Consider the following 15,443-nt stretch of genomic DNA (forward strand, 5'->3'; position numbering starts at 1 on the left):
CCCCAACAATTCTTAATATTAAATGTTGTTATTTAATATATTGATATATTGATATTCTAGAATATATCAATTAGTATTATTTTCTCCTATTTTACTAAATATAATTTTTAGTCATTAAATTTCATAAAATTAAGCTCTGATGGTGGAGTAATTTTATAAAACTTTTTAAAATAACTAAATTTTGTTTTAAATATTTTTTTTTATCCTTAACTTAAAATATTAAATTAAATCGGTCCTTATACTTGTTACTAGTGTTTTAAAATGTGGTTTTGTTCATGCATGCGGAAGGTCACTGCATACCGCATATGCGGTATGCGGACGCATATGCAGATTTTCATGCGGATTTTAAAATAAAAATTCACGTTTATATATATATTCATATTCATATATTTGAATTTATTTTCACATAATAATATAACCCAACAATATTTTTTTGATTTTTTTAATATAAATTTTAATTAAAATACAATCAAATTATCAAAACCGCATGGGAAGACTGCATGGCCGCATATTTCAGTCCGCATGGCCGCATATGCGGCCGCATGGAAAAACCGCACGGGCATTCTGAGCACGGCCGCCGACCGCATACGCATATGCGGCCCATACGGCCGCATTTTAAAACACTGCTTATTACTGAATTGTTCTATTTATTACGAGAACTTACCGACATTTTTATTTTTACTCCATTAAAAAATTATTTTAATAATAATAACCAAAGTTTAGTGATAATTTTAAAAATACCCCACCCGTGGAATTTTTCCACGGGTTGGAATTTTAATTCTAATTTTTTTTTTATAAAACAGAAATTTGTTTTTATTTTTTATTTTTTGTATTGAAATATTAGAAATGTTGGATATATTTCTTTGAAAATAGACGAAATACAATATAATTTGATTTATTAGAAAGACTGTAACAAATAACCCGGATCAATATTTTTCAGGCTGGATTTTTCGCAGCTGTAAGAAAAATTAATATATTTCTTTATGTGTTATTGGAAAAAAAATAAAAATGCTTAGATTCTGAGTTATTGATCCCGGTTCAAAAGTCACTTCTATGTAATCTAGAAAATATTGTGATTCTTCTAGGACATTTAATTTATAAAAAGTTGTATCTATTTTGAGAATTCTTTTTGAATAATAATTATTAAATAACTTAAAATTTTTGTTTTTTTTTAAATAGATACAACTTTTCATAAATTAAATGTCCTAGAAGGATCGCAATATTTTCTAGATTACATAGAAGTGACTTTTGAACCGGGATCAATAACTCAGAATCTAAGCATTTTTATTTTTTTTCCAATAACACATAAAGAAATATATTAATTTTTCTTACAGCCGCGAAAAATCCGGCCTGAAAAATATTGATCCGGGTTATTTGTTACAGTCTTTCTAATAAATCAAATTATATTGTATTTCGTCTATTTTCAAAGAAATATATCCAACATTTCTAATATTTCAATACAAAAAAAAAAAAATAAAAACAAATTTATGTTTTATAAAAAAAAAAATTAGAATTAAAATTCCAACCCGTGGAAAAATTCCACGGGTGGGGTATTTTTAAAATTATCACTAAACTTTGGTTATTATTATTAAAATAATTTTTTAATGGAGTAAAAATAAAAATGTCGGGAGAACTTATCTGTCATTTAGATTTAAATCAGGAGGAAAGAAAGTAAATCGAAATACTTTTCAAACCAGATTCCAATAAAATAGACTCTAAAATTTAGAGAAAAGTTCAGTGTTATCAACATGATGCTAAAGATTTAAATTAAAGGGAATTAGATTCGAAATAAATATCATAGATATATAGACTTGATTTCTATAACTGTAAATCTACATGACAAATTAGATATTTACGTGTCAAATAAAATACTTCACATAAGGAGTAAAATCTGTTGAAAGGAAAGTTTGTTCCTTTAAAAAAGTAAAAGGTTATTAATTTTTTGAAAGTTTAAGAACTACTTTCAAGTAAAAATTTGAAGACTAATTTAGTTTCTTTTATAGTAGAATTAGAGTGTTCTTAAGTTTATCAAGTCTTTTTGTGAACTAAATTCTAAAATCTATTAGATTGACTTTAAACAACGGATTCAAATTGTTGAAATTTATCTGTTTTACGAGTGAAGTGTCTACATGCAAAAAATTTAAAATTTATAGCCAATTTTAAAGCATTTATTTTTTACTATTTTAGAGTAGAATTAATGTTTTATTAAGTTCATAAAGTCTCTCTATGAACTCAATTTTAAAATCTATCAAAATTGATTTCATACGACAAATTTAAACTATTATAATACATTTGTCTTCCGAATAATACATCTGCATACAAAAATTTTAAAATTTCAAATAAACTTTTGAATTAAATTCACACAAGACTTAATGAACTTTAAAACACTCCAGTCTACTCTTCTTTGTAAAATTTTGAGAATAACTCAATATCTCTTTTGCGGAAATAAATCAGCGATTTCAAAGAATCACAGGATCCCTACGATTCTAGTCTCAACCGTTCATATGTTTTGAGATTCGTGCATAAAAACTAACTTCTTTCTAGATTCGTGCATTCCAATAAATAAATGGCTGAGCTTGGAATCGCAGCAGATTTGCTTCCCTCTTTTGCTGTCTGGTGTCTACTGACTACTATGAGTGCCATCGTGGGACTATCACAATCCAAAATCAGATAAATACAGACGAAAAAGAAATATCTTTCAAAAATCACATTTTCTGATAAAATCGCCAGTTCTTCCTCATTCTTCGACTCACTCCCGTAGAGTGTAGACTCTTCTCTTCTGGATAGAGAACTCAACGGGCTGTGTCCCTATGAGTGCCACCTATTCCTTCTGCTCAATCCTCCCCTCGACCTCCACTCAAGCCAATCGCTTCCTGCCACGTCACCATCAATTCCTCGTCCACCGTGCCAAACCCCTGTATTCAACCCGATTACGAGTCGTCAAGGAATTAATCGAGGGCGGGACTAGCGAGAAAGTAGAAGATAAAACTGATGGAATCGCTTTGGAGAGAAGAGAGGAAAAGGGATTGCTTGATTTGGGCAAGGTAGAAGAAGAAGGTAAAGAGAAGAAGCCAAAGAAGAAGAAAGTTGAAGATGAAGCAACTGGAGAGGATAGGTTCAAGTTACAGAATGGAAAAGAGGTATGTGTTCTTACAGAATGGTAGAATTTGGTACTAGCAGTGTACAACTTTAAGTTCACAAATGTTACATTAGACCAGATATGGCCACTGACTGTATCAGTTTTGTTCATACAAAGGGACATTTGATTTTAACATGCTTATGATAAAAACCAGTTGAACTGAACCTTCCATATTTAATACTGATTCCGGTGGTCTGAGTTCGATCAACTCGAAGAAAACAGATGTAGTTGTGTGACCTTCCTATAATTTGCTCGTGTGAAACTAGGTCCTCGGAGAAAACACATATCTAGTTGGAGTGGAATGCAAAGGAAATGAAGAAGATATATTTAGTATAGAAGACTCGCTTAAGGAGCTTGCACAATTAGCCGATACTGCCGGGCTTACTGTTGTTAATTCGACCTACCAAAAGTAAGTTACTCCATTTCAGTTTATAAATGAGCAAAACAAGACTAAACACATCAGCTTCTTTATGGGGATTAGTGAACAGTTTTTGCTACAGGAATGCACAATTGATAGAATAGGACTTCAGTTTATGTACTTTTATTGAATGTTTAATTCAACAGGTTGCCAACCATACAAATGGGACTTTTTTTTATTCTCAGAGACCAATGTCCTGATCTATATAAACTTCAATGCTATCCAAAATTTTCAGCTTTCTTCCTGCATAATATTACAACCATTATTAAGATTGTTTATTTTTGTAAGGATAAGCTATATCAACTACATATTAAAAGTGCTTTTGTTTCAGGCTTGCTGCTCCAAACCCAAGGACTTATATTGGATCGGGGAAGGTCGCTGAGATTAAGAGTTCAATTCACGCTCTTGGTATAGAGACTGTTATTTTTGATGATGAGCTCTCTCCTGGGTGAGATGCTGAGTTATTTAACTCCTTTCTTTATGGGCTTGAGGTTTTTCAAGCGATGTCTCAATCAAATGGATACTTTTTTGTGCTACTCTCTTCTCTGCTTTGTTCACCTAATTTAATCATAAACTATACAGTATCACAATCTATAGAAACAGTAATGAATTATAATACCATTACTGAATTATATACCAAACTAGTGTCTGGTAAATGCTCAAACGTTGCTTGGAGTAATTAATTCCATATTTCCATCTTTTCAATCTGTGAATCATGAACTAATTTAATTCTTATCTGTCAGGCAACTACGAAACTTAGAGAAGGCATTTGGTGTAGATGTACGGGTGTGTGACCGCACTGCTCTAATTCTTGATATTTTTAATCAAAGGGCAGCCACACACGAAGCGGCTTTACAGGCAAGTCCTCTTGGAGGATTTTATTTTCATAGATTGAGCCTGCTTTAGTACAATTTGATGTTAAGTTGACATTAAATCACTTGTTTTGATAAATACAACTTAAGATTGTTCTCGTGGTGTTAAATGAAATGAAGAACATCTAGCTTACTATCAATTATCTCTTGTAAGCAAATATGGTGTTTTACAGATGTTTCAGATGTTTTACCAGACACTTGTTTTGATAAATACAACTTCTTTCCGTGCTTACTTAAAATAAGTATAAATCATCAATTAAGATTGTTCTCGAGGTGTTAAATGAAATGAAAAACATCTGGCTTACTATCAACTAGCTCCTATAAGCAAAGATGGTGTTTTACAGATTTTTCAGAGTCTAATTTTTTTGTGAGAATTATTTTATATCTTCACTATTAAAGAAGAAACCGTAAAATATGAAATTGTTGCCAAGTGTTTTACTTGATATGGGTATCTGATCGCTTGGTAAGTTGCATCCAATATATATTGAGAGTAAAAAGTGTTCTTCATGCGGACAAAATTTCAAATTCCACGTTTTTTGTTTAGGTTCGGTTGGCACAAATGGAATATCAACTGCCGAGGCTGACAAGAATGTGGACCCACCTTGAGCGTCAGGCAGGAGGCAGGGTGAAGGGTATGGGTGAGAAGCAAATAGAAGTTGATAAGCGTATCTTGCGAACACAGGTACCTTTATCATGTCAGTATTAGGACTCACTTTTCCTCTTTTTTTCTGAAATTTTGAACAGTCTATAGGCAAGGTTAAGGATAATTCATTTCAATATAATTGTATAAGACTGATAAGTACCTTGAGCTTGAAATTTATTTCCCTACAATATTCCCTAAATTTAAAAGCCAAAAATTACATATATAATGGCCTTATATTACTAACTTTTCTCAATAATAGTACAATTCCCATTGACAGTGGTTGGGTGCTATATTCATTTCCAGTGGACAGAGGGGGTTTCTTTTTTTTTCAATTCAATTAAATAAATCTCCATCCTTCTGTCTTTATATTTCCTCCTAATAAAGTAAAAGGAATTGTACCTGATATGAGATCCATAGACTTCTCCAATAGAAGGTTTGAATCCTTGTATAATTTTCAATGATTTTGACCAGATAACTGCATTGAAGAAAGAGCTGGAATCAGTGCGAAAACATCGTAAATTATACCGTAACCGTCGCCACTCTGTTCCCATGCCTGTTGTATCTCTGGTAAATTATACTACAATATCAATTCTCAGAGATGTTTATTTTGTCTTGCATATTAGGAGTCATAACTCGGTTTTTCTCAGGTAGGCTATACTAACGCTGGCAAAAGCACACTTCTGAACCGCCTTACAGGAGCTGGTGTTCTTGCCGAAGATAAGTTGTTTGCCACACTAGATCCAACCACAAGGAGGGTTGAGGTGAAATATTTTTGTTTCTGTCTGTGCAAGCAATTTGACATGCTAAACTACTTAATTAGACATAACCTGGCAAGTAAGGGTTGGAGTGTGAAAGGGTGTAAGGTGGTTTAACAGAATTTTTTTACATCTTACTGCACACACTGGTATTGAGTTGATTGGTTTGTTAAAAGCTGGCATTGCTGCCTGGTTTCGAATTGCTTTTACCCTCCCTTTTTAAGCCCTTTGATGCAGTGGAACGTTGAGATGGTAATGCTTGTTTTGAACTGACTTGCAGATGAAAAATGGAAATGAGTTTCTACTTACTGATACTGTCGGGTTCATCCAGAAGCTACCAACTATGGTGGTAAGCACGATTTTTTCCAGGAAATTTCCTTTCCTAAATCCCCTTTCCTCTTTTTCTATGGGATCTCTAATCAAAACTCAAAAAAGATAATAGAATATTGAGTGCAGAAAATAAAGGTTTATTTAAACTAGAAGTCTATAATCTGAAAAATATTTATCCTGGCTTCAGGACCATTGTATAGAAGGTTTGAACTTCATATTTGTACTGAAATGGTTAATTGTTAAGAAAATCACCAAGAGAAGTGAAGGAAATTACACTTTTAGTAAATATCTCGAGTTAAATTGTTCCTTTGTAATAATTTGTTTTTCGACCTCTTTAATCTTTGGTTAGGTTGCTGCATTCAGAGCAACATTAGAGGAAATAGCAGAATCTTCACTTATAGTTCATCTTGTGGATATCAGGTATGGGCTTGAACCAACATAGCAATCTTGGTCTTATATCCTCACTGTTATGGTGAGTTACTACTTGAGGTACAATTTTGATGTGATTTAAGATGATAAGCAAAGGGTTATGGAGCATTCAGATTTCAGATTGTCTATGTTGAAGAGACTTAATAGAAAGAGAACAAAATAATGAGTAAAAATAAAGAGTTAAATTGATTCACTGTCATGAGCTGCTTTTTTGAACCTGTACAAACCAGTTTCTAAACAAACTGCAATACTAAAATCTCAGATTGCAATTCTCAAGTTGCAACCATCAAAATTTGAATGGGAACAATTTCTATGGTAGACTACTTGCACAATTACATTATAATATATTTTATTTGTGATTTGATTTTACTTTAACAGCCATCCATTAGCTCAGCAACAGATCGATGCTGTTGAGGAAGTATTGTATGAACTGGATGTGGAATCAATTCCTAAGTTAACTGTATGGAATAAGGTGCCTATCCTGTGACCCATACTGAACAGATGTCATTTTGTTACTATTTTGAGCAAACAAAAATGTTAAACTGGATGCTTTTCTGCTTTAGATTGATAAGGCTGAGGATCCCTTGAGACTTAGAAAAGAAGCTGAGGCAGAAGGAATTGTTTGCATCTCGGCTATTACTGGGGATGGCTTGGACCAATTCTGCAATGCAATTCAAGATAAACTGAAGGTGCCTTTCGTGTTTCTTTCACTTTTCTAGGCAACCTTCTTTGTAAAGCATGTTTCATCAATTATTTTTTTATATAAACAGAACTCCTTGGTACCGATCGAAGCAATTGTGCCATACAACCAAGGGGAGCTCCTGAACAGCATCCATCAGATTGGTATGGTTGAAAGAACGGTAAGGTCCACTCTCACATCATCACTTGTTTTTTTTTTATTATACAGAATATTTATTACCCATTTGAACTTTTTGTGATCATTACCAACTGTCCAGAGTTTATACTTATTTTCCAGTGCAAGAGATCAAATGGGTTGATTTTCTTTATTGTTTTCTGATATTTCCACAGGAACATTCAGAGAATGGGACTTTTGTCAAAGCACACGTACCTCTTCGGCTTGCAAGGCAGCTGGCACCACTGAGGCAACAAGTGACAGCTATTGCTTAACCTGACTATAAATTTGCTACATCAGTAACATTTTGATTTAATCCTTCTTATTTCAAATCTGTATAGTTTAGGGTCAATTTTACTACAAGATGTTATTTTCTATACTGGGATTTTCTGTTAACTCGCTCTGTAAATAACAGGAAGATGATACTTAGTATACTGAAACTTTCCAATCCATGTTGTTACTTTTGACTGCAACTAAACCTTTGAGAAATTCAGTTAGTTTCAGTAATTTTGTCTCATTTTGGTTACGGGTGGGGATCTATTACAACAAATTAATTTGAATATCTCAATTATTTGTAATTTGAAAATTCCAACAATTAGATTGTAATCTGTATATCACACATTTGAAAAATGATGAATTTTGTTGCAAGCTTCACCGTTTGTCTTGAATTTTACAACTGTTCATATTTTCACCCTTTGGGCTGCATCAGTTGGTCGTCTCATTTTGACACAGCCCTAGCAAAATTTTCGTCCAAATTGCTTAATTCCGGAACAGTTGTAGAAGATTAGGTTCTGTAGAGCAAGGAAATATTTGTTCACTGTCGGAGTAGATTCATTTTTTCATGCGCCATGGCCTTTATACTATTATATAACCCCCCTCGACATTATCTTAAAATAATAGTAATAACAAAGGCCTACCCCTTACTACCAAGAAACCGAGAAAGATAGACCTACAACCAATAATCAATGCGATACAAAACTGAATTGAAGGATGGAAATCTAACATTCTCTCGTATGGTATGGAGGTAGAGTGACACTGGTCAAAGTAGTCCTAACAGCTGTGCCGTTACATTACATGCAAGTGCTCATCATTTTCAAGGGAGTGTTGAAACACCTAGACAAAATGAGGAGAAATTTTTTATGGGAAGGCAACGAGACGTGTCGAGGCATTAATTGTCTGGTCAACTGAGAGACGGTGTTTTCGTTAACACAAAACGGGGGAATGAGCATCATAGACCTAGCCATTCAGAATAGCCATTTAGAACGAGATACTTCTCATTAAATGGCTATGGAAATTGGACAGTAACCCGACTAGTCAATGGACGCAATCCGTACATAAAGGATCTAGAAAGAAACTGGAATTTTTATTAGGTATCAACTGAACCAGACCCGACAAATGGAGGGAGAGGGTGGAGATGGACACAGGAAGGCCAATACTTTGTGCCATTGTATACAAAGCCATACATAACAGGGGAACTATATGCCCATACTACAAAGCATTGTGGAAACAAAAAATTCCAACTAAGGTTAAAATCTTTGTATGGTTGGTAACACAAAATAGTCTGCTGACGCAGGAGGTGCTTATTATTATTAGAGGTTGCAATGTGCCGCATGGATGCGCGCTATGTGATTCAACAGACGTAGAAACTTGTGATCACATGCTTTGGAAATGTCCTTATGCAAAGTCGTTTTGGAGAGGCCTGATGACCGAATTTAACTTGGCATATAGACCTTTTCATGACAAGAAGCTAGGGATATATGGTTACATGTAAGATTGTCATTACACAGACTAACAAGAGTTACATGAGACACGGTATGGGCGGCAAGAGCATGGGGCCTTTCGAGAGAAAGAAATAGGAGGCTATTTGTGAGTAAGAGTAGGCCATCCGGGATGGTCATTGCGAGCACAACACTAGAAATCAATGATTGGATGCACCTTATGTAAAACAAGTTTGGCTAACAAAAGGGATAGAAAAAGAGGGAACGCGAGCGCCTATAAAGCTAGCATAATGCTACAGGCAAATTTTGATAAATAGTTAAGAAGAATTATAGTGGGATATAACGGGTCTAAAGACCTTGTATAATGCTAAATATGTAAATAACTTTTCTTATAATATATTTGTTAGCTTGACATTGGCTAGCTAACCAAAAAAAAAAAAATAGTAATAACAAACGTTGAGGTTCCATTGCCAATGACTCTAACTACCCCGATGGGTAAAATTTACTCTTGAAATATAGTATATTTGGCAAGCACAAATGAACTTTTTTTGTATTTCTCAAGTTGATTAGACTAAATTGATAAGTTGGCCCCATGTCCCTTGCACTTACAACATAACATAAAAAAAATGTAATGTATGAACAACAAAATAAAACACAGTGCATATCGTAGTTTCATAGATTTGAATTTTTTTTTGCTAAGCACAGACATATTATCCTTGCACCATGCCTCGATGCTCGATTCTCAGGATGACGTCGGTGATGACAAGGATCATGATGACGACAATGACGACGATGATGAGGAGGAATATTGGTCGGATGTGTTGGGTTTTGCTCGTACCCTTTTGCTATTAGGCTTAAGCTGCGAAAAGACCGTAAAATAAAATTTTTACTTCTAACTTAAGCCGAGAATTAAAAGTGGTATGTCGAAAAGAACACCGAAAGTTCCTTTTTCAGTCTTTCTTTGACAAAACCTTTTTAATCCTTTAAAGTCTACTCCTTGATTGATTTTTAAAAATTAAATCTATTTAACAATTAAATAAATTAATATAACATTTATACCCCATTTCCAAATTTCAATTGGAATGAAGCCTGACTCGTCTCGGAGCACCAGATGTCTAGTGCCTCTATAGGTTATCCATCAGGACTAGACAGAGAGCGGTTTATTTTTTTTGCCAGAAATATTGAAAATCTCAAAATTCTGTAAAAACACTATTCACGGGAAATGTAAAAACACTATTCATGATCCGCAGATATACTGATTCATAAATATGCAAAAACAAAAATACCACGATCTTCGCAAAAACACTATTCAACAACCAGCAAAATTATACGTGGATTACGTATAACTTTTTTTTTTCTAACCGAAACACTATTTGGGAGAGAACGAGAAAGAAAGAAAATAGATATTCAAATAGATCTGATACGATATCAAGTGAATTAGTAATTTTCTCTCTACCCCTCCACCCATATTTATAGGCATTTATGGCAGTTTGGAAAAGACAGAAATGCCCCTAGTTGTGGCGATTTCAAGGGAAATGATAAAAATGCCCTTGGCCCATTATGTATTGAATTATTTTGGACTTTGACTTTAGGCTTTTAAATATAATTAAGGTTTTAATTCTAATGGACTTTAAGCTCAAAATATTAATACATAATTAACATTTAAAATTCAAATCAAATCTATATAATTGTCTTGAACAATTATATTTCTTGCGGTTGTTGTTTCGGTAACTTTTATACAACGTGTCATGCACGATTATAAATTTACCGTTATTTTTGCTTGTCATCTACATGACATTTATAATTTAATGATATCACGTATAATTAATTATAACCTTTTTATTATTAATTATAATCAATTTATAATTAACGATAAGATTCTTTGATTACTTCCTATACGGTGTGACCTGATAGGATTTGTGTTATTTTGGTAAATAGAATTAAAACTGTTTTAACTTCTACAAATCATAAGAGGCACCTGATAGAATGCATTATGATCATCCAATTACACAGATGATGATGTACTGTACAATATCACGATCCAGTAAACTGTTTACTCGTGCTAATTCTTTTATCTCATAGCTATCAGATCAGTTTCAAGGTAGGTGTGTGTCATCCTTGCAAACTTAATCTTTTCTTGATCTTGAGCAGATTATCAAATATGGTTACTCTTGTAATCATACCGCTAGCAGATAACCTTACTCTATCAAGGGGTCCAGTGATACTATTACTCGTATAGAAATACAAAGGACAATAATACTTTTGGTGAACATCTCTTCCTCCGCATAAGTTATGTATACCAAAATTCCATCGTTGTAGCTACCTTTTACGGACAGCATTAGATATCACTCACACATATACATCTCTTATGTAGGAAAGATGAATACCTCATACTTTAGAACTTAACACTGAATAAAAACATTAATGACACGAACATAATTTTATTTAATATTTCATTTGGAGTCTGTCAAATACCATGTTCCTGGAACATGTATCTATGTGATTAAAATGACATCTCTTGTCTATGGTCTGTAAAACTTAACTATCTTTTTATTCCCATACTAACCTTGTAGCAGTTAATTAGTGTTCCTGCTAATTACCTCAGTTAGAGACTTTTAAAAGTACATATTATCTATATTAAGAAGCTTCACAATTTCAGTCATGAACTTGAAATGATTCATAAATATAATAATACTCAAGGCAATAAAATGACATTTTATTAGTTATCCAATTCATGAACAAAACATATATTATAAAATTATCGTATTATTGACTTCTAGATTATTACATACTAACAGGATGTCGGCGGAGATGGTACTGTTTAGATGTTTAGATATTGTTTAGATATTACTTGAAATGGTGCTGTTTATTTTTGATACTCGATGTTTATGTTTACTATTAGTTTGACACTTGATGTTGATTCTCGATGTTTATGTTTATTAGTTTGATATTTGATGTTGTTTATGTTTATGTTTGATTGATATGAATGTTTGGTACGTGTGGTACCAAGTAAATAACAAAAAAAAAATACAAAAAACTGACAGAAGGGTATCAGTGACCGATTTTGAGTATCAGTGACCGATTTTGAGTATCAGAGACTAATTTTTTTGGTCGCTGATACCCAGGGCATCAACGACCAATTTTTGGGTATCAGCGACTGATTTTTTTGGTCGTCATTGTCCAGGCATCAGCGATCGATTTTTTCGGTCACTGATGCCTTTACAGGACGTCAACAAAAACCTAATTTTTTTGGTCGCTGATACCTAGGGCATCAACGACCGATTTTTGGGTATCAGCGACTGATTTTTTTGGTCGTCGTTGTCCAGGCATCAGAGATTGATTTTTAGGCATCAGTGATCGATTTTTTCGGTCACTGATGCCTTTACAGGACGTCAACAAAAACTAACAGCGATAAAAAAATTGATCGCTGAAAAACCATCAGCGATCGAGATGACGTCATTCAGCGACCGATGATGTCATCGGGCGAGCATCAACGATGAGTCCTTTAGTGACCGATTTTGGCATCAGCGACCGGTGACTTGGCTATCAGTGACCAATTTCATCGTCGCTGATGCTCCGATCTGCTGTAGTAAGATGATTCCTTATATTATATTCTTCATTTTTGCATTGGTCTTGAAATAATTCTCATGTTCAAAATTAGATCTATCATGTTCTACTAGTTGTTTTTCATGTTCTACTAGTTATTTTTCATGTTCTTCTAATTTTCTTTTATGTTCTACTGGTTGTCTTTCATCATCTTCTAGTTGTCTTTCATCTAATAATTGTTGTCTTTCATCTTCTTTTAGTTGTCTTTCGTGTTTTGTAGGCTGTCTTTCATCTTGTACTAGTTGTTTTTCATTTTGTACTAGTTGTATGCCATATTTTACTGGTTGTCTTTCACCTTGTACTTGTTGTCTTTTATGTTCTATTGGTTGTCTTTCATATGCCTTTCATATTGTATTAGTTGTCTTTCATATTCTACTAATTGTCTTTGAAGTTGTACTAATTGTCTTTCATGTTATACTGATTGTGTTTCATCTTCTTCTAGTTTTCTTTTATGCTCTACTAGTTGTTTTTCATGTTATAATATTTGTCTTTCATGTTCTACTAGTTGTCTTTCATCTTTTTCTATTTATCTTTCTTGTTCTATTGGTTGTCTTTCATGTTCAACTCGTTGTCTTTCATCTTGTATTGGTTGTCTTTCGTCTACTACTAGTTGTTTTTATCTTATTCTAGTTATTTTTCATTTTCTACTAATTGTCTTTCATATTCTTCTAATTTTTTTTCATCTTATACGGGTTGTCTTTCATGTTCTGCTAGTTGTTTTTCATATTCTACTAGTTGTCTTTCATCTTGTACTTATTGTCTTTCAAGTTCTACTAGTTGTCTTTAATGTTCTATTAGTTGTATTTCATCTTCTTGTAGTTGTCTTTCATTATGTATTGGTTGTCTTTCATGTTATATTGGTTGTCTTTCATCTTGTATTGGTTATTTTTCATCTACTACTAGTTGTCTTTAATCTTCTTCTAATTGTCTTTCAAGTTGTACCAGTTGTCTTTCATGTTCTACTAGTTGTCTTTCATGTTCTTCTAGTTGTCTTTCATGTTCTACCGGTTGTCTTTCATCTACTCTTAGTTGACTTTCATTTTCTTCTAGTTATCTTTCATGTTCTACTAGTTGTTTATCTTGTTCTACTAATTGTTTTCAATCTTATACTAGTTGTATGTCTTGTTCTACTTGTTGTCTTTCATGTTGTTATAATTGTCTTTCATCTTGTAATTGTTGTTTTTCATGTTTTTTATGTTGTCTTTCATTTTCTTCTAGTTTTCTTTCATGTTATACTAGTCTAGTTGTCTTTCATGTTCTATTGATTGTCTTTTATCTTTTTTTCTAGTTATTTTTCATGTTTTTCAGGTAGTCTTTCATCTTCTTCTAGTTTTCTTTCAAGTTGTACTAGTCTAGTTGTTTTTCATGTTCTATTGATTATCTTTCATCTTTTTTCTAGTTATTTTTCATGTTCTACAGGTTGTCTGTATTTTCTTCTAGTTATCTTTCATGTTCTACTAGTTGTCTTTCATTATCTACTAGTTGTCATTTATCTTGTACTAGTTGTATGTCATGTTTTATTGGTTGTTTTTCATGTTTTACATATTATCTTTCATCTTTTTCTAGTTTTCTTTCATGTTTTACTGGTTGTCTTTCATGTTCAACTGATTGTCTTTCATTTTCTTCTAGTTGTCTTTCATCCTGTACTGATTGTCTTTCATGTTCTATGGATTGTCTTTCATCTTCTTCTAGTAGTCTTTATTATTCTGCTGGTTGTCTTTCATCTTTTACTAGTTGTATTTCATCTTGTACTGGTTGTGCTTTATCGACTACTTGTTGTCTTTTCACGTGCTACTGGTTGTCTTTCATGTTATACTAGTTGTTTTTCATTTTGTGTTGGTTGTTTTTCATCTACTAGTGGTTGTCTTTCATCTTCTTCTAATTGTCTTTCATGTTATATTAGTTGTCTTTAATAATCTACTTGTTGTCTTTCATCATGTATTGGTTGTATGTCGTGTTCATCTGGTTGTTTTTAATGTTGTACTAGCTGACTTTAATCTTATACTAGTTGTCTTTCTTCTTCTTCTAGTTTTCATCTTGTACTGGTTCTTTTTCATGTTCTATTCAGCTTGTACTTGTTGGTTGTATGCAATCTTTTAATACTTTGTTTGACTAAATTTGTAAAACATACATAAATTGAATTTAACCATTTACATGATTGAGTGAGTTTGCAGGTTCAAAGCTTTAATTACGAGATTATAATGAAGAACCAAAGATAGGTTCAGAGCTTTAATTACAAGATTTATAATGAAGAACCAAGGTTCATGAAGTGCTGAATTTCAAGATTCTTTTGATGAACCTAAGAAGTCAACAAGACTTTATGCAATAATCAAATAGTTAAGTAAATTATATTTGAGTCTTGTTGATTTCTAGAGCATCTGCCTTAAGCGGACCAAATTGGATGGAACAAATTTAAACGAAATAAGTTGGAGAGTTCCAGTTTGGTTTTGTCCAAGACGGATGACATTCATATGGAGCACTTATCAAGTTGTGTGGGATAAATTGTACTAACCATCATGAACGGGAATAAACATCTAGAACGGTTAATATCAATTTAAAATTAAATTGCAGAAACCCTAACTTTAATATTCGTACACTCTTTTCTTATCGAATCTTCTCTGTTTGAACGAATCTTGACAAATCTAAATTCCCCACTATATACAGAGTTATCTCACTTCAG

At 33.0% G+C, this 15,443-nt stretch overlaps 1 protein-coding gene across 1 annotated transcript; it reads left to right on the top strand.

Moving 5' to 3' along the window:
• Positions 1–2,662: 2,662 nt before the first annotated feature.
• On the top strand, positions 2,663–7,940 carry LOC144566187 (GTP-binding protein, HflX). The gene is made up of 13 exons (XM_078316126.1): positions 2,663–3,140; positions 3,406–3,548; positions 3,889–4,005; positions 4,301–4,415; positions 4,974–5,111; positions 5,544–5,639; positions 5,720–5,833; positions 6,108–6,176; positions 6,507–6,577; positions 6,965–7,058; positions 7,150–7,275; positions 7,357–7,446; positions 7,616–7,940. Exons 1-13 carry the CDS (start codon positions 2,811–2,813, stop codon positions 7,712–7,714), a joined length of 1,602 nt encoding a protein of 533 aa, XP_078172252.1. The 5' UTR covers positions 2,663–2,810; the 3' UTR covers positions 7,715–7,940.
• Positions 7,941–15,443: the final 7,503 nt, after the last annotated feature.

This window comes from Carex rostrata, chromosome 15, assembly GCF_964058835.1.
Source record: "Carex rostrata chromosome 15, lpCarRost1.2, whole genome shotgun sequence".
NCBI lineage: Eukaryota > Viridiplantae > Streptophyta > Magnoliopsida > Poales > Cyperaceae > Carex > Carex rostrata.

Bases quoted from the DNA above. Each gene is read 5' to 3' on its own strand.
- LOC144566187 (XM_078316126.1), top strand. From the start codon at position 2,811: ATGAGTGCCACCTATTCCTTCTGCTCAATCCTCCCCTCGACCTCCACT. The intron at 4,416-4,973 runs GCAAGTCCTCTT...TTTTTTGTTTAG, and splicing joins CACACGAAGCGGCTTTACAG to GTTCGGTTGGCACAAATGGA. The intron at 5,112-5,543 runs GTACCTTTATCA...GATTTTGACCAG, and splicing joins AGCGTATCTTGCGAACACAG to ATAACTGCATTGAAGAAAGA.